The sequence below is a fragment of the Vigna unguiculata genome, chromosome 10, assembly GCF_037176805.1.
Source record: "Vigna unguiculata cultivar grain cowpea cultivar isolate G323 ecotype 2 chromosome 10, ASM3717680v1, whole genome shotgun sequence".
Classification (NCBI taxonomy): Eukaryota; Viridiplantae; Streptophyta; class Magnoliopsida; order Fabales; family Fabaceae; genus Vigna; species Vigna unguiculata.
The window spans coordinates 52,446,060-52,465,996 of NC_140801.1; the positions used below are offsets into that span (position 1 = coordinate 52,446,060).

General features: G+C 31.5%; 3 protein-coding genes across 4 annotated transcripts; 2 read left to right on the top strand and 1 right to left on the bottom strand.

Annotated features, from left to right (window-relative positions):
• The first annotated feature begins 5,607 nt into the window (after positions 1 to 5,607).
• On the top strand, positions 5,608 to 7,571 carry LOC114166422 (uncharacterized). Its single transcript, XM_028051155.2, has 4 exons — positions 5,608 to 5,788; positions 6,026 to 6,114; positions 6,200 to 6,297; positions 7,056 to 7,571. The coding sequence occupies exons 1-4, from the start codon at positions 5,776 to 5,778 to the stop codon at positions 7,159 to 7,161; spliced, it is 306 nt and encodes a 101-aa protein (XP_027906956.1). The 5' UTR covers positions 5,608 to 5,775; the 3' UTR covers positions 7,162 to 7,571.
• Positions 7,572 to 8,004: 433 nt separating this feature from the next.
• LOC114166358 (uncharacterized) lies at positions 8,005 to 13,584 on the top strand. 2 transcript variants are annotated; one of them, XM_028051077.2, is made up of 14 exons: positions 8,023 to 8,719; positions 9,377 to 9,790; positions 9,910 to 10,001; positions 10,229 to 10,387; positions 10,583 to 10,919; positions 11,273 to 11,391; positions 11,477 to 11,549; positions 11,621 to 11,841; positions 11,945 to 12,001; positions 12,075 to 12,246; positions 12,534 to 12,656; positions 12,739 to 12,909; positions 13,071 to 13,130; positions 13,205 to 13,584. In XM_028051077.2, the coding sequence occupies exons 2-14, from the start codon at positions 9,479 to 9,481 to the stop codon at positions 13,334 to 13,336; spliced, it is 2,028 nt and encodes a 675-aa protein (XP_027906878.2). In that variant the 5' UTR covers positions 8,023 to 8,719; positions 9,377 to 9,478; the 3' UTR covers positions 13,337 to 13,584. The 2 variants fall into 2 exon arrangements, with proteins under 2 accessions (XP_027906879.2, XP_027906878.2); XM_028051078.2 differs by lacking the exon at positions 11,945 to 12,001 and having other exon boundaries at positions 8,005 to 8,719.
• A 205-nt stretch (positions 13,585 to 13,789) lies between these two features.
• LOC114166316 (protein MODIFIED TRANSPORT TO THE VACUOLE 1-like) lies at positions 13,790 to 18,580 on the bottom strand. The gene is made up of 5 exons (XM_028051030.2): positions 18,054 to 18,580; positions 16,953 to 17,702; positions 16,572 to 16,727; positions 14,675 to 15,607; positions 13,790 to 14,188 (listed from the first exon to the last, which is right to left on the bottom strand). Exons 1-5 carry the CDS (start codon positions 18,258 to 18,260, stop codon positions 14,147 to 14,149), a joined length of 2,088 nt encoding a protein of 695 aa, XP_027906831.1. The 5' UTR covers positions 18,261 to 18,580; the 3' UTR covers positions 13,790 to 14,146.
• Positions 18,581 to 19,937: the final 1,357 nt, after the last annotated feature.

A 19,937-nucleotide genomic window follows, 5' to 3' on the forward strand; every position in this document is an offset into this window, starting at 1 on the left:
GAATGCCGATAGTACTCACTCTTATGGGCCTTCGATAGAGACTCTTAATAAGGACAACTTAAAGAACTTATAATTTTCTTAGTATTTTATTTCGTAATTTTTTTACATATTTTTGCTTTATCTTTTCTAATTGTTTGGTTGTTCTATATGACAAAATTCGTTTATATATATATTTTTTTGAAGGTACCGTTTTTCTTACTAGAGTTTTGATCATACATTATTTTCTTTGTTTGATTAGGTTCAAATAGTGTATTATTAACTTCAGTAAATTAAAGGAATTTTTTAAATCTTCAAGGTATCTTTCATTCTATCATATATTTAATTATATATTTTTTGCTCGTTTTCATTCAACGGTGTATCAAATAATTAGTAAGACACACATTTGATTATTTTTACTTCTTTTTAATATTTTTATTTATTTTTTTCACATAAAATATTATTTTGATGATTTTTTTATTTTCTAACTCATTTTCAAAATTTTACCATCACAATTCACTAACACAAAATAACACAAAAAGAATTTTGAACGTCAATAATTCCATGTCATGTGTAGCAAAATCCAATGTTAAAAATGCATAGTGGGCTTTTTGTAAATATTTCACTTAAATTGGCGTCATACATGTTCCTAACAAACGTTAATTCTCAATTTAACATCAATGTTAAAACTAACAGGTGTTAAATAACGTCGGACCTAGGGTAGTCTACTGTTATTTAACGTTTATTGACCCTAGGACTGATGTTAAATTAAGAATTAACGTTTGTTGGGAGGTTGACTGATGTCATTTGATCTTTTAAAATTTCAAAACTACCTTTCTCTTTCTCGTTTGTGTGAGCAACAACGACGCCAAACTTGTAGGAATAAGTTCTTCAACCCATTTCACTACATCTTACCATTGTGGTGTTCGTTTGAACTTTCATTCTCTCCAATTACATTTTGCATAAAATTAGTGTTTTCATTCACTAGTCATTGTTGTGTGACTTAAAAGGTTGTGTTTTTAGCTTAATCCATATGATCCTCGTTTTGTAAAATTTAATAAAAATAAGTAGAAAATTATTTTTGACTCCAATTTTTTTGTGATAACTTCTATTAGATTTTATTCAAATATAGAATGTCCATATCTGAGATATTGATCACAAATTTAAAATTGTCAAGATTTAATACAAAGATATAGAAATACAATGTAGATGGTACACAATATTTATTGTCTGTAATAAACATTTTATGCAGACAAGTATTATGAAGGTGTGAGAAAACGTACATTTACTGTTTCTCTATCAGCCTTATTTATTGTGTTGTTTTATTTTCCAAACAAAGTGTGGAAATGCAATGTCTTTCTTAGGTTCCAAGTTCATGCACACACATCACTCAAATTCTCTCTCTCTTTTTCCCAAGTCGTATAGTGAGTGAGTGAGTCTGAAACTCAAGGTTCTGTTCTAAATTCAGAAGATGTTCAACGTGCATGCTCGCTTTGCCAGCTTTGGCATGAAATCAATGTCGTCACCGACGCATGCATGATGGGTCCAAACCAACATCTTCCACTGTTTCTAGGTCGCCATTAACGTTTTTTAATTCCTCCACTCCAAGGACATGTTACGGATGGCAGCAATTATCTCATGACGAAAATCAAATAGATCGAGTTATAATTAAATTATAGTATTTGGACTCTTACGTTCTTAAATAAAAAAAATTACACATTAATTAATAATTATAATTTTTGGTCACGTGATAAGGCCGGTTCCAACAAAACACAACACTCGCATAACACCTAATTCAGAAAGGTATGTAAAGTAAAATTTATATATATTATATGAATATATATAAATTAACCAATTTGATTAATAAAAATAAAGAAAGACGAACACGGGTTTGTTTGCAAGAATAGTGGAATAAATTATTGTGATGAACAGTTAGATAACGTGTAGCACATGATCCTAATTAATTTGGCTTTGGTGTTCGATAATATACGCACACCAAGCTTTTTCACCTAAAACCCTACCAAATCCTCTAATTAATATCTCATTGCTTTATAATATAGTTTATGGATAAAATATCTAGGGTTTACTTTATACTTTACCGTCTAGAACTGAAAAATGGTTGAATGTTTCAGTGTATAAAATTATCAAAGCTTTTAGTCTTCATATTATTTATTAACTTTTAGTTATTAAATTGAGAAATACCACCTACTTTTAATCCTAACAAGAAACTAAAACCGTGATGTTTTTAAAAAAAAAAAATTAAGATCACGTATTTTACTATCAAACTTACAAATATATGTCTTCTATGAAAATTAAAAAAATTAATTGTTGCAACGTTTCATTTGAAATTACAACTATAATTATAAAAGAATAAAACTGTATTTAGGAGCAACTAATAGAGAATTTTATGTTATGGGTTGATTTCTCAAAGATATTATTGGTTGAGTTGGTTTGTCTTATTAATTTTTTGGTCCCGCTTATTAATCGAATTGGGACAAGGTTTTGTCTTAACCGGAGTCCTTTCTATCTATTCATTTAGTAGTATTAAATTCATAATAAATAAATAATTTGATACATAAAATTATATTATGATCAAAATTAAAAATAATAAAATACTTATGTATAGATTGCATGCTAAAATTACAATACCAATATAATTTTTGTGATAAAATTATGTTAATTGTAGATAAGTTTTTTCTATTATTGAAAACTACAATAAAAAGTATTTTAGACAACCCTAAACGAGACCATGCGTATAAAAATATAGTCTAAACATAGTAAAGACAATATTTATTTATATGTGACTTAAAAAACTATCTTAAGCAACACTTATATAAATGATGTTTGTCAAAAGTATTGGCTAATCCTGGTTTAAAATACACTCAAAATTAAAGCTTTTAGATTAGAAATATTTCCTCCTCCTCTTATGACCGAAAATGCAAAACTTAGTTCCAAAAACGCAAGAATTTGAATTTCTTCATTCCCTTTGATTTTAAACTAAAAACGCCAAGCCATAGGGTTGAAATTGTGAAGTTTTTAAAAACACATCAAAATCATTATCTTTTATAAGGATTTTAAGCAACGATTTTAAAATTGTTATCATACTAAAAACCATAACATATTACCTACAAATAAAAAATTGTTGTCTAAACTTTAGCCAACGATTTTTATGGTTTAATTCACAATTTTGTCTTGTTGCATGAAACAATTTTTGTTGTAGTTAATTTTAAATAATGTACACTAAATTAAGCTGTTTTCTAGACATGATATATAAATATAACAATTATATGATTAAATGTTATCAAAACACGATTATAAGAGAATATAATTTTTAGTAGGTTCAATTTATTAAAATATATATATATATATATATATATATATATATATATATATATATATATATATATATATATATATATATTATTTTAGAAAGGTTAGTGGATGATTCTAACTAACCATGGATTCAATTTAGACGAGAAGGTTCTTAGAATAAAAATTTATTTTATAATTAACTTCTAAAAGGTGTTTTTTAGTTTGATTTAGACCAAATACATATGAAGTTGAGTTAGTTAGCACTTGATTTTTATAGACAATGATTAAGAAAAAAAAATTGAGAAAAAAATATTATTGAAAAACTAATATTGGTCTTGTTATCAAAATATGTAAACGGAGTGAAATGTAAAATGAAAAATATAAATATAAAATGTAAAATAGAGTAAAAAATAAATTAATATATAGTGCAACATCGAAAAATGTTTATATGCATGCTTCAACAAATATAGAAATTTAATGTGGAACACATGGGTAGTTAGTTGGGCATGTTGATTAACTGTTTATTATTTTGTTAGGTTGGATCATTAATTGGTTCCTACACCTTATTGAAACTGTACCATACTTTATGATGTATCGCTATAAATAGTTAAGAATTATATTCTCGGACGATATTTTTAAAATGAGGAAATAGAATGAAAATGAAAAAAAAAAATAGGTTAAACAGCTAGTTAGTTTTTTTTGTGTTGAGAGGGATTTGAGTATTTCAGATGCTATTGGCCACAAGCGAGATCAAAATACATTTCAGAAAGTAAGTGACGGATAGTAAATTTTGGAAGAATTAAAATAATATATTCTTTTAGTTCGTGTTATAAATATTTAAATAAATGAAATCATTTATTTATATTTATTTATTGAAAGGAAAGTTTAAGAATAGAAACAATTATTTAAAATAAATTTTAAAAATAAAAATAGTTTATTAAGATGTAATAAAAATACGAGAGATGTAATTATTAAAAAAATTATAATATATAATTTTTTCTTATATATTTATAAAATAATAAATATATAAAAAGCTCATGAGATGAAAATTATTATTTATTAAATTGATATTTTGAGTGAGACGTATGATGTATCGATACTCCAATTTATATCCGTATCCGGATCTGTGTCTGATATTTTATAATACTTTATCGATATTTATTAATGAAATATTTAATTTATAAAGTCTAATTATACAACACAAAAATAAAAAATATATTATGCATTATATTGATCATAATAAATTTTTATTTTGTATTTGGATTATAGAATCTGAAATATATATGTTTAATGAGAAAAAAAAAAAGTTAATTGAGTAGGATAAGGTTATGCATAGAAGGGGAGAGGGTGAAGATTGTGTGTGTTTAATTAATTTTTAGTCATCTTTTCATCTCATTATGAAAGTTTAACTTGAAAAAAATAAAAATTTGATTTATGTTGGGATCAAACCTGGTGAGAAGAAGAGAAAACGGGAAGGAAGAGAGGGTGAACGTAGAGATGAATATCGGAATAATATAGGGGTAAGATGGTCTTTTTAGATGACTTATGGAGGTGCATATAGTAATAATATATGGGTAAGATGGTCTTTTGACTTGACTTACGGAGGTGCAGGAATAAATTGTAGTGCCCCAATTTTTTGTTTTCATTAGACCCAAAATTGCAAGAATATCATGATAACAGATAGGCTCTTACTCTCTGTACACCCACAAGTGCTTATCATGGAGGTGTTTTCCGAATAATATGTTCTTGAAAATTTTCAGAATGAGTTTTTCAAAATTTTCAATGAGATTTTTCGACACAATGCATTTCGTAATAATTTTGCTAGAATAGAATGTTTGAAACAAGATTTCCAGAACACATATAATATCTTTCAAAATGAGTTATATTTAATTGAGTATTTATTAATTTTTTTTAATTTTTAAATATTTAACATTTTATATTTTTTAATCAAGTTTTTATTATTTAATTTTTTAATCATGTGGTAAGATGATTACTTTTATACTTTGTCTTGTTGTATTGTTTTAGCGAAAAACGTTATGGATAACAAAATATCATTGTCATGCCGTCACCATAATACTATTTTACATTAACTAAAAAATTTTGCATTACTTAAAAAATAAATAAACCACTGTTACCAATTTTTTTAAGAAAATTAGAAAATAAGTATTTAAATTAAACTATAAATATTCTAAATACTTCATATATGAAAAAAAGTTTAAATTAATAAAAACTTAATTAAATATACTCAAATTTATCAAACACTTAAAATTTAAATAACTCTATAATTAAAAAGTTTGCTTAAAAATAAAAAGAAAATTGTAAACATTTAACCGCATAAGAATATTTGTTAGCAAACTTGATTCCTGGTTTGATCGACCCCAACTGCACAAAGGATCGAACTTGCAGCGTCTTTTTTAATTTAATTCAGTTGAAATTGAAATTGTTTTCTCAGATTCCGTATCAACGCTTCCGCATGAAACCCTAGAAATGAGTGCCGCAGGTATTTGTTTGCCTTTCACCATTCATCCTCTGTTTGATAAATGAATTGCTTCCAAATTTTGTAGTGAAAGTTTTATGCTCTAGGGTTGTTTCAAAATTTTATGCTTTCTCCATTGTTTCTAAAACCAATACCGTTTGTTATTCCTAAGTTGTGGACTATGCTGATTTCTTCGCTATGCTTTAATCTATATCGGTTTCTGATTATTAATAATGTTTTTGACTGTTTTGTGTAGTATAGGTGGTGCATTTGGTGGCAATAGGGGGCTCCGTCCAGTGCCTCCAGAAAAGGGAATATTCCCCTTGGACCATTTGCATTTGTGTGACATAGTGTGTATGCTTGTTTTTCACCTGTTTATTCATTCTGGGTTTCTCATCTCCATTTTGATTCATTCTTGTATTGCCCTTGTTGCAGGAGAAGGTGGAATATCTAAATTGTTTGAAGACTGAGGGACACCAGTCTGAAAAATGCAGGCAATTCTCAAAAAAATACCTGCAGTGTCGCATGGAGAGGTGGGTTGCTTTCAATGCATTGCATATAAGTTTTTAATGCACATGTTAGTTAGTCTTTGGTGTTAATTAAGTAGGCCAGGCTACTCTGTTGAGCTCAATTTTGTAGTTTGACTTGATGACTAAGCAGCTTTGTTAAAGTCTTAATTATCTTTCGTGGATTTGAATTAGTCATTCTAGATTTTTGAGAGTGATGAGCAATGCAATTTTCGTGAGGAAAAGAGTGAACACTTTTCATTTAAAACTAAATATGATCTTTAGTGTGGAACTAAAAACAACATAAAACATACATGAAACCACCATACTTTTACAATTTTTCTATTTATAGGAACAAAATGCCTCTTTGAATAAACAAGAAAGAGAACAAAATTACTGGAGAAACAGTAATAGCATTTTAAGAGATAGAGTAGAGTCTCTATATTTAAGATTAACTCCTGTAATTCCTCTGGCATCCGTTATTAATCATTTCTCAGACAGTAGCTTTGTCTCTGGTTTTTCTATAGATGTGTATGTTTAATGACACCATATTTGTACCAATTTTGCAATGAAATCATTGAATGTAATCTCATAATCTAAAATATTATCATGATGAAATATTAAGTGTAGAAGTTAGTGATTTTTGGTAGATATCTTTAATCGGTCTTCTTATTTTCATTGTAAAATGGTATATTATGCTGTAGATATTACTTTTGGTATATATGGTTCGTAGCTTTTGTTTTAACTAGATTTTTTTATAACTAAACATAATTGGCTTCTTACAGGAACTTGATGGCAAAACAAGACTTGGCTGAACTAGGTTTTAAGGAAAGTAATGTAGAAACTCCTGGTGGGAAAGTTACTGATAAGGTTGTTACTCAAGACCAATAAACTGGAAGAATTAAGAATGTACATTGATTTCGAGGTTGAGTTTTGGTAATGCCATTATCTTGCCATTCATTTGAAAGTAATGTCTAAGCATGCTCTGAGAACAAAAGATGTCAGTGAACAGAAGATGGTGGACAGTTTGTCCCATTCCTCTTCTTTTAAACTCATGGACTTTGATTTTGTTCCTTTATGGAAATGATTAAAAATCGACTGGGTTAGGCTAGTCAATTCAGTTGAAAAGATTGGTGAACAAGTTAGCTGTTGTGTTTGTTTCATTCAACACCAAAATACCAAATGATCATTGATGAGGTGGTTGAGCCAGTCCTTGAAATAAGTTTCTTTTTTATTCAATCAAAAGCATTTTCGTGTACCAAACAGACTCGATGTTAAACAATTTATTACTCTTTTTAACATTTTATTGTTAATATTTTATTACGCGATATATATATATATATATATATATATATATATATATATATATATATATATATGTATATGGTATTGTTTTTTCATGTTCATGTTTTGCTTTACTTAACCCTCATACGGTTTTCTGTTAATAATAGTTATATATTATTAAAGTCTATGTTTATCAGTTTGAGTTGGCCTTTAGAAGTAATGAACCTTAAATTGGTATTTTATTGTACCAAAGAAGGAAAATATTTCAAAATTTGATGCCCAGTATGAAGAATGATATTAAGATGTGATTTTTAATGGTTGTACATTTTTAATTAATTACAATGGTTCCTCACTTTCCTCTATAAAAAGATGAAAAAGATTTCATCGTATCACTTGCTCCAACGTAAAACTTAAAAAATAATTGTTCATCATTTTAAAATCTTGAGAAAGTTAGTAAAACTGTATCATTGTTTTCTCAAAAATTAATTGAACTCAACCCGTACTTGGTGTTTTTATATACAAATTTTGTAACCTTTTGCCATTTGCACGGTTATATCATCTGACTTACGTGTATTAGGTATGGTTCCCCAAGATCATAGATGAAAAAAACAACTAAAAGTTGAAGTGAAATGAAGTTAATTCAGCCCTAACTAAATCATGTTTGTACTGTTTGAAGTACGAAACTTGAAAGATAGTATTACTTATTATGAAAATAGAGACAAATTTGCATGTAAAGATTAACACCAACCATGTATCCACCACACTTAAACAACAATACTAAAGGCTGATTCAGTGAGAGAAACGTTTGGTGTTGACTTTGACGTGTTTGAAACAACATTGAGTTAAAGTTTAGAGTTTGGTTTGGACATAATACGTACAAGTGTTTTGTTCTTTTGTTTTAAGGTTGTGTTGTCCACAAACTAAGCATTAGCAAGGAAAGCTAATAGGAGCCAAATCCAAAGGGCAATGAAGTGTTGGAGTTGGTGAATTAATTATAAATTTAGTGTCTCTCTCTCTCTCTCTCTGCCTCGATGCCACCGCTCTTACACAAATCCATTATTTATATTTTCCAACATTAATATGCCTAATCTTTTCCTCTGTCTCTTACTTTTCATCTTTTCATGGCTACTCACTTCAATCTGCAACATCAACTTTTCAACTACTCGTAAGCTTCCTCTTGCTTTTTCTTCTCCTTCCTGTTCTTGCTCTAACAATTGTTACAAGCGCATCAAAATAACCCCTTGTGTGCTGTAAAAGAATAAATATTATCTGAAACAATATTAAACTCACTGCTTATCCATTGTTGGTATTTTCCTACCTGAAAGTTGAAATTTGTTTCTGAAGATGAGTTTCTACTTTTGGTATATAATCCTTTCGCTACCCCTTTTTTGCCCCGTTATGAAATTAATCAGCCAATCATCCATGGGACCAAAATCAGATAAAAAATATCAAAGAAAGGAAAAATTACCTAAATTGTTGGAAGGTAGCCTTTTCTACGAAAGTTAAAAAATTTCATCTTCTGAACTGCTGTTGTTGATGTCCTCGTAACAATGTTGTTGTCAAGGTAACCAACAAGTTTTGAGTGGTATTACCCAGTAACAATTTGAAAAAAAAAAAGACATATTATACATGAAAGTACATTGTCACTTGTATCTGTTCTGTATGAAATCAAGTAGCAGCTTACTATATAGTATCAGTCACTAGTTCAGGAGTTCCAACTAACTTGTTTTTTTCTTAATCTTTGATGTGTTTGATTTCGCTATGCATTTTAGACATTGCATTTGTCAAAAGTTTATGTATCTCTTGTTTCTTCCTAAAACAGATCCGTTGGGCTAGATGTCAGAAAAAGAACAACGGCTTATCCCTTCAACACGCCAATTCAAATGTTTTAGATGAGAGAAACAATAGTTCTTTGAATAGTGGCATGTTAATTGGATCTCTGTCTTCATGTTACACATCCTTCAAGAAGCTCTCATCATTGGCAGCATCAGCTAAGACATGTTTTTCTGGTTCTGATGATCAAAGCAAAGAAGCAATTGAGGTTACTGATGTTACATCCAGTAGTGAGGGAATAGAACATAATAGGGTGCACTGTGTTGTGTGGTTATTGCATGAATCTTCTAGGAGTTTTTCCCAGTCAATCAACTCACTTGGAGTAGCAAGGAGTGGTCCTGCTCTTGCAATGGCTTGGATTGGGAAGGATGTGCATGAATGGCATAGACGTATTGCTTATGAGGTATATGCAGCAAAATGTTCTATAGTGAACAAATACATAGTTGTCTCCTACACATTATTATTTTTTTACGTTATGGGAATTTGTGATATAAGCCTGTTACCATTGACATGTACATGTAGGTTGCAGTTTATGCTTTAATGAAAGCAGTAATTGATTTGGAGATATTGCTTTCACATGAACGACTAAATGAATTTTCCCCAGTTAAAGAGATGTAAGCTTTTACTGTTTCTGCTTTTCTTGACACATATATATAAGAGTTGTAACATGTTGGAATTTTATCAAACATTTGATTGGAAGAATAGTTGTGCATCATATTACATTTACTATTTCTGCTTTTTCCTTCCTCGTTAATTGTAGTAACAATGAAAGTGATTTTGTTAAATACAACTGATGTAAGCATTGCTCTCTCATCTGTGTTACTTGTCCTCCATGTTTCAGTTTGAGCCCACAAATGAATCAAATGAGAGAGCACATTGAAATTCGACTGAAAATGAAGCATCCATATTTGGTGCAGTGGTTTAGAGACACTGAAATGCCTCGGATAGCAGGATATTTTATTCCACTCCTAAAGAAGTGGTCCATGGAATATGCAGGAAGGTTTGTTTGAAAAAACCTTGTTTTCAGAAACATATTTTTGAACCTTGGATGGAATTCCATTTTCCTAGTCAATAAATGTCCTTGCATTGGCTTGATTTTCAAAGTTTTCCTTCAAGTTGATGATTTTATGTTCATTTCTGTTAGATTCACCATATATTCGGCAGAAGAAATTTAGCCTGACAGAAAAGTATTCAGCGGTATTGCAGGAATCATTGTGGCTATAACATGTTGTAGTGCAGTGGTTAAATTTGGCTCAAGGCATATCTGCTGCTCCTTACTTGTATTGTCTCTTGAAGATGTTTTAGTCAAGCTTATGGACTTTTCACCCAATCTTGCATCTATTGACAAATTACATCAGTTAGCAACTGAGGCAGGATTTGAACAGGATTTCTTGTACCATTTTGGTGGGAAGGTTTTTCCCAGTGAGAAAACTGAGGACCTAGAGTTTTGGATTGGTTTGGCCCACAAGAAACTATTGAAAGCCTTCAATGAAGAAAGCATCACTTTAAAGAAGCAAAATTTTCAGCAAAAGGTCAACTTGCAGAAATTTGATGGATAAATAGGACTTAATCTGAGCATATAATATTTATTTAAGAAATAATTTGCCTCATCCAAAGGGAATAGCAGAAGCATATAGTCAAACATATTTGGTTAAAATATAGTCCTGTTGATACACTGTTGACATGAAGACACAAAAGATGTTGGTTAAAACATTTTTCTTTTTCAGTTTTACAAAACAGATAATATATTTCTAGTCATGGTTTGCATGATCACTTGACATGCCTGCCAAATAACCGATATTGTTTATCTCATTATTTTATAGATGCATGCATGGTTATATATCATTCTGTACTCAGACATTTGTTTATGCTGTTCCTTTAACAGATACGAGCAGACAGTTTGGCCACATTGGGACTTTTTACATACCTTGGAAGAAAGACTAGAATGTTTTTGTCAGTAATGGGCATTAAGGATCTTGATGGAGTAGTCAAAGACTTCCTCAGGTTGATCTCTCTGCTTGTTTGTTACACTTTTAATCATTTAAATTTTCAAGATACTGATAGTGAAGATTCAATGCTTTGATTTTAGTTATCTGGAATTTGGCATTCTTTTCATTTATCCGGAATTTTCCTCCATCAGTGTGTACCAGTGTTTCATGGAGGTTAGTTTCTGTTAAATACCATTTGTATGTTGAGATTAATTGTCACGGATTGTAATCTATATGTCTTTCAGGTGGTAACAGATGAGATAGGATGGCTTGATTTTTATATGTCCTTTGTTCAAATAAACAGCAAGGAGAAAAGGTCTAAACAAAATGCTCGCCAGGCAGAGAAAGAGATAATTTCTTCTGTAGTTTTTACTGTGTGCTATGATGTTTTCTCTGGGTTTGCACACTTCAATCGCTCAACTCAACAATCATTGGACACAACATCACGGTCATACTTGCTTATTTGGTAATATTTAGTTCATACATCAGTTTAAATAGTTTAAGTTTCTTTGTCTAACAATAGCACCTATTAACCTTGTATGTTTTGCATTCTGTTTTTAACATCCTAGTCAGGGTTTGCTTAGTTTTTGTCTGCAATATCACTGGGCTGCTTATGACAAGTCGGGGTAGGCTGGTTCTTGTTTGATGGATGCCTTACTCATCAAATGCTGAGGATCATTAATTAGTGACTATTTTCAGGGAATCACTAAATACCATGGACCATGCTGCAATTGACTACCAAACATCATATATGGGAAGTATAACTGGACCCAAGTTACCTCGGGTGTTTGAAGTTCAGCAGATGTCACATGATTTAACTACAGAAGGATGTCCAGAGATTAATTTTCGAAACAGTTGTACATTCAAAAAGGTATGTCAGTATATGTGATTTATTATAACAACAAGATCTATATATAGCAAGTTAATGAAATTCATTATCTTGCAAACTAGGAAGTAGGTTGATTCCTTTTGTGAGTTCTATACTCACAGAAGGTTTTGATTTAATTCTTTTGTTCAGTGTTGTGGTTTTTGCTCACGTATTTTGGCAAGGACAAATATTGGTTTTGTCGATGTGTTTTCAAGTGTCAACTTTGTGGAACATCAGTTAGTTATACATGTCTTCCTCTTAGTAAGCAATGTTTCCTTTTTCAATCACAGGCTTCAGTTTCTGCAATCACAAGTAAGAAAACATATGAGAAAGACTCTTGTATTGACAAGTCAAATACTCAGCCTCAAAATTTTATCAAGAGATACATAATCAAATTGGCATCCACAAGTGCAGTAAGAGTTTTAACAGTGTGTTTCTGGTAGATGAGTAAGCTGTGATGACTCTACGTTTTTAATCTGTGGAATATTTTACTAGGACATCTGGATGGGTACTGTGTTGCTCTTCACAGATATTTCTGTTGCTTTAGAGTTACTCTCAAGGCAAATGCATGGCTGCAAGCCTTCGGGGAGTCAAAAAAAGAGGCTAAACAGAACCTTGACAGACATAATTGTGCTAATTCCAGTGACAATCTTGATGCTGCTTCCTGTGAGCACCTTTATCCTTTCAGAACCTTCTGATTTGGTTAACTTGACAGAGGAATTGATCACTGAATAGGCAATTATAATACAGTATAACTGTTATTACTCGGAGAAGAAATTGCTGGAAGTTTTTCAATTATAATAAAATGATTTTCTTTCTGTTTTCAGGTAACAGCTGTAGGCCATGCAGCTATTCTGACAGCTATCAAGAAGTATATGCCATTCTTGGTAACTTTTTGCTGCCTTGTCTTTCAAGATTTTCCTTTGTCTTCCCTACTCATGAACCATGCTACTTTATGCAGATCCCTTCATCTTATTCTTCAGAGCGCTTGGATGTTGTAAAGCAAATAAAGCAAACTAGAGAGATGGGTGATCAGTTACATTTGGCTCAGTTTGACCTTGAAGATCAACCAGTAACCATTTCTTCAATATGACCGAGTCTCAGTTACATTTGAACTTCATAGTGCCAGTGTTTAATTATTAGAATCAAACTTTTTGGTCAAAAGTAGAAAATTATAGCAAAGTCCTTCCAAATCCAAAGGGGTTCTGTATATTTGGATAACCGTTATGAATACATTTTTGGGTGCTGAATATACTTTTGGAGAAAGATAACTTCTTGTATCTTTTATTTTGACAGTACTTCTGGAAGGAGTGTTAATACAAACATGTATTGCTGCAATGAGGTAAGAGTGTCATGATTATAGATAAAAGAAGTACTTACATTCACCTATTTTTTGATTAGTAATATATAAATTATCTTGTTTAAACGTTAAAATGCTAAATTACAATACGCGTAATTTCATAAAAGCTACAGCAAAGTTTTCACGTAGTCTAGAAGGAAGTTCTTCATTTCACACATAATGGATACCAATAAATATGAATGGACATTTGGAAAATCTGAGTTGTAATTTACTTGAAGCCTGAATTACAGTTGCAATATCTCAACCATTAACTACATACAGAACATACTCATGAAAATAAAACATTACAGTGCTACACAACATTCTTGTGCTAAAATCTATTCAAAGCGACAACCATTTTGAATCTCTTCATGTCCAAAACGTATTCTCATTTTATTATTTTGCTGTCGACATGGACATGTAGAATTTCATTTGTAGTGCTCCACCACTGACAGAAAAACAACTTTTTTGCACAGGTAACGAAACTATTAACTGTTTTTGATCTATAAATGTCCAGCAATTCCACACCGTAAATATCCTCCACAACAACACAAGATCTAAAGTTTAAATCATTCTCCTTGAATCACGAGCAGAGGTCATATGGTCCTACAAGCATGAAACGATGTATGTTAATAAACCAAAAGCTAAACAACAGATATCATCTCGATAAATTCTCCAGACAGCACACGTTTATCATTCAATTCAAACTTAAATGTGTTAAATATAGAAAATTGTACCATATTTTAACATGAACATGAACAGGAACAGTACTCTACCTCTTTCATCTATGGAAAAGCAAACCAGTAAATGGCACCATGATCTAACAAGGTAAATTATTCATCCAGGCTATCGGTTTGCAGGTGTTCAGTAATGGATTTTTTCATTCAAACCTACGTTTCGACGGATTGCCGGTAAAATACCGAGGGGCTTGTTTTTGAAGATAAAAATCACATTTTAAATTATTTCATTCCATTCATGTAGCTAAGTTGAATACTAATGAATCTTCACTTCAAAATGCAAAAATTCAAACCAGATCCTTAACAAAAAGTAAACCAATGGAAGGTACTTGTAAAGTATTCACACCAAACTTACAGAGATAAAGTCAAATGCTTTAGTTTCTTCTTTCCTTGAGGTGTTGATCATTGAGCTAGGAGTTTGAGTTTGAAAATTTGGTTGAAATATGTCTGGCAAGGGTGATCTTCCATTGGGACCAGCCATTTGAGTAATACCATCATCTCGCATGTTGACATTATTAAGGTGTTGGAAATTAGCCATTGTTGCTAAGAATTGCTGTTGAGCCAAAAGAGTTCCCATGGCACCGTAATTAAGAGGCTGGGAAGAATAAGCTTGGTTCAACATGAAGCCAGGCTGCATATTAAAAGGCAGAGCACCAGTAGGAAAAATTGGATTTACATTCAACCCCATTGGCTGAGAGCTCAACATGCCATCTGAAGTATTGCCAGGAATATGGTCAGTTAAGCCTGAAAATAAAGATTCAGATTGCATGGAAGGATTCTGCTTTGTACTAGAGGTATTTTCATCGATTGATAGACCACCCACTAAATCAGTAACAAGCTCCTTATGGTTTCCGTGGTCAGAATTGGAAGTAAAAATGTCAAAAAGTCCAGGATCGTTGATATTCCCCTGCCTATGACTCTCATGATTGCTCTGCTTATCACTACCAACAGTCATCCCAGAAAAGAGATCATCAGCATTTTCTTTGTTCTCACTTGTGTGAAATGAAACATCAGCAAATGGATCATCATCATTTTTTATTTCTTGACTAGCCCCAATAGAGCTGCTGAAATCTCCAAATAAATCATCAACCAGAGGAGTGGATGTCAAAGTTGATATATTTTGATCTGTTACACTCTTTAGAGTGTCCTCAGTTCCTTGATAATCATCTGAATCACCAGTGTCAATCAAGTTAGGCAGCTCCACAACAGCAGCATTCTCTGTTTTCACAGCATTCTCTGAATTAATTGCAGAGCTGTTTGACTGGCCTTCACCTAAAAGACCAAGAACCTGTCCATCAAGGGGCCAAGTGCTGAATTAAATTACAAAGGTTGCTCTTAAACTTATTAGCTTATATCAACTGAGTGCCAATCGTCTAATAAGCTATTACAACAGCAACACAGCCTCATCCACTAGGTCTAAGCTATTACCGTTAAAATATTTTAAAAATTTACAAATGACAGTTTAGACATTTGGTATAGCGTAATTCATTTCATTCACAATTGACAAAGAAAAAAAAAACAGAACAGTACATTTACAGGGGTGAGACTCACATGGAATTTCTTACTGGTATCTGCACTTCCGAAGCTAAGAACAAAATATTAATTATCAAAGCTGTTTCACAATTCAGATTCCATTATAATAATTAGCATCCGACCTACACAGTCTATAAGGTTTCACATGAAAAGCCCATCCATAACCTGTCAATACATTCCTCTCCAATCACCAGTGATAAACCTTTAGAACTAAAATTTCAAACCTGAGAGGCTAGCGCTCTCTAAATTTGCTTATCAAATTAGCTTAGAAACCTTTGATGATATCATCCAAACCCAATTAATACTGTTGCTTTAGGGACAGCAATATGCACAGCTGACTTTAGTCTGTCACTATTGAATATTCTTAGATTAATATGTAACAAGTTCAGCACAAACTAGTGATATCATACAAAGTACCACCTTTACATTAGGGACAGTGACAGCATATTATCCACAGCTGCTGACTTTAGTCTGTCACTATTGAATATTTTTTGATTAAATATATAACCATAAGTTCAGTACAAACTATAATCTATCATTACCTTAGTTGACTCTATATGACCAATTTTTCTTCTTGCTGGTTCACTAGTTTTTTCATCACCAAAACTTTAGGGAATTTAATCACACATTAAAAAAAATTGAAATAAGTGCAAAGTGTAAAATAATTGATATGGAAGCTTCATGTAATAGCTATTCATTTAGATAGATAATGAGGGTACCTTCGCAGCCCTTTCCCGTAAAGAGACTTGCGGAGATTCAGAACATCTCAGCACCACATCTCTATTTTCAGTGAAGTAAGATTCCACCAGTGAAAAATGATCATCATCCTTCTTCCTCAGAATGGACTCAAGGACACAAACAGCTTTCATGCGAACCTGCAAATATTATTCACACAACACAAGTTAAAAATAATATCAATGCAATCAAATAAAGATATAATGTAAAGTCACGCTATATTCTGATCCCAAAATACTTAGAATGAAAATAATCTGTAAATCCTAAAGACTTATATAAATAAACAAGTGCATATCTGTATATTTCACACGGTTTTTCATGTCTAAATTTACATTTCTGCAAAAAAATCAACATAATAGACATGCCTGCCAAATTGGAGATTGAAGCTTCAGTTCAAGGGCATGACATAAAGCCAATGCATCTAACTTTGCAGCCTCTGCTAGGAAAGCTTGAATTGCATCACGAGTGGGTTGCAGGCGAACACCTCCTGAAGTAACAATTGTCTCCAGTAACTTATGCTCTCTTGTCTTACTCTCTACAGAACTTGCACCAGATTCCCCATTTGATGTTTCCGTCTTAGTTACTCTTGAATCTTGGTTCCAAGGACCAGAGGATTGATTCTTTGAACCTCCAAAACTACTCTGAGCTTCATTATGATACGAAATTGGTTCATATCTGTCACCATGTTCTGTTTCATTGGTCAACGATCTACGAAGATTTGGACTCTTATAGCTGCCAGGATCATTTTTCATCAGCGAATGTCCCTGCGTTAAGGTATTAAGCCCTTGCTTAATTGATGCACTTCCAATACCAACAACCTCACTGATAAAAGATTTTTTATCTTCCTGTGGCGGTTCATAGTTTTTATTCCCAAACCCTTGTATCCGCCGGTTTAGATCTTCAGCAGGTGCTGGCTTACTATTCTCTTCTGAAAAGATGGCAGAGATAGCCTCGTGAGCAGTGTCTCTCACAGCCTTATTTAGTGCATCACCTTTCAAAGGATCCAACTGTCCCTTGTAGTGAAACAACTGACGAACCGCCACTGAATGTCTCTGCATTTCCCTTCTGAACTCCACGCCAGACTTCCCAACCACATACTTTATCAATCTTAAAGCCTGCCAACATTAACACAAGCATGTAACACAGCATAAAGTGTTCAGATAAATGATTATATGATGCAATTTCAAATCTCTGACACCAAAAACCACTATAATCCTTTCTCATATCCCCACCTCCAACTTCACACTGTATAATTGCAAACCTAATTCTAACTATTTCAATTTTCAAATCCACTATCCCTTTCATCCCTTATGCAAACACTAGCAGCTATTCCAAAAACTCCCCGCACCCCAAAAACAATAAAAAAGTATATAGAAATAAAAAATTTGAAGTTTGACCCATCCAGATCCAACTCATCCAATCTCAAGCAGGTTACATCAACCAAAACCAAATGGATTTTTAAGTACCTTCTGTTTCACAATTGGGCTTTTATGTTCCAAACGTTTTAAGACAAACTCCGAAATCTCCTTCACAATACTAACGTGCGAAGAACGCAAAAGTTCGCTGATTTCCTCCAATTTGTAAACGGGTGTGACTTTATCTTCATCGGACGTAGCTGAATCGATCAACCGCGACCGCCAGTACGACTCCACCGCTCTTCGACTCGATTCCATTTTTCCCCAGATCACAACAACCCTAAACTTCCCACTGAGATGGGATTTTAATGCATAAACTTTATTAAACCCCGAGACGAATGCTAATTCTCTGAACTTAAACCCACGGATCGATCGAGTAAACGATGACCCAGATGGAAAATCCAAATAGGGGTTTGAAAAGTCGCAAAATTTTGAGGTAAATGGAATGAACAACGATGCCCCTCCGACGGGGTTTTGAGATTTGGGGAAGAATCGAAGACGACGAACGACTAAGAAAGAAAAAACAATTTGTGGTACCAAATATCACTTGGAAAAATGAACTCGTGGAATGAAGTTTCACTTTTTTTCTTCGTCTTTCAACTAAAAAAAACAAATAAAATATTTATAAATTTAAAACAATGACGTGCTTGTGGATTGATAAAAAAATTATTCTTACCTATTATTCAGACAAGATTAATTTTAATTAAATACTAATATTTTATTGTTAATTTAGTTTCATGTTCAATTATGGTGTTATCTTATTTTATTAATTGTATAAATTATGGTGGAGAATTCTTTGGATGTATTATACTTTTTTTCTTGGTAAGTAACAATTGTTATCGAATTCGGTGGCACATGCCAAATTTGGTTACCATTAATAGAGTACATTAATGATTATCACTCTACATTTTTAATTTTTAATGTAAGCACAATTCCAAATTATTTTTGTAAGAAGTAAAACAGCGTTTATTTTTATGATTTATATATATAAATCGTGTTTCTATTCAACTAATTGTAAATTTTATTTTATGTTAGCGTACTATATAGTAAAAGAAATTAACCATTTAAGATATACTTGATGATAGGAGTTTGAATAACTTTAAAATTTTAAATTTAAATTTAATTATCATGTGGTAAAAATAAATGAAAACCATTTAAAACATAAACAATTAAAAAAAAAACAAAGTTTGGTTTCGAATGTTGGTTGTCATCCTTTTCATGTGTCTACCTAGGAACCATAAACAGAGACAAACGCCAAAGAAAGAAAAGACAGAAATAACACGCACGTTTTTCATTTCTCATTAACATTTGTTATTTTTTTTTCAATTATTTCAGAATTAAATATGTTTTTGTTACTCAACTTTCAGTAAATTTTAAAATTATTCCATTTCAAAATTTTAGATCAATTTAGTTATTCATCTTTTAAAATATATAAATCTAGTCATTTTAATCAAATTTTGTTATGTTTATTTGATGTTTCGTATGTAATTTTTGAAACGTCAAATAAACTTAACAAAATTTGATTAAAAAGACTAAATTCACGTATCTCAAAAGATGAAAGACTAAACTGGTTCAAAATTTCAATATGCACTAATTCCAAAATTTTAAGACATAAAAACATATTTAACCTAATTATTTTAACCTTTCATATATTATAATACAACTTAGTAAGTATGCATATGGGGGAAGCTCAAGAACAAGAAAAGAATATTTTTCTTTCATTGGAATTTTTTAATGGAAGAGAGAATACACACTCCACAATTTTTCTTTTTTTCCTTACGCTCTTTGTTGATTTTTTTTAAAGAATATTAACTAATACTATAAAAAGTATATATGTAATTTACTTCCTAATTCATGTTTTAAACAATTTATTTATTTTAGTCAAAATAGAAGAAGAAACAGTCAAGAATTAAAACTTTTCATAACCATTCCTTT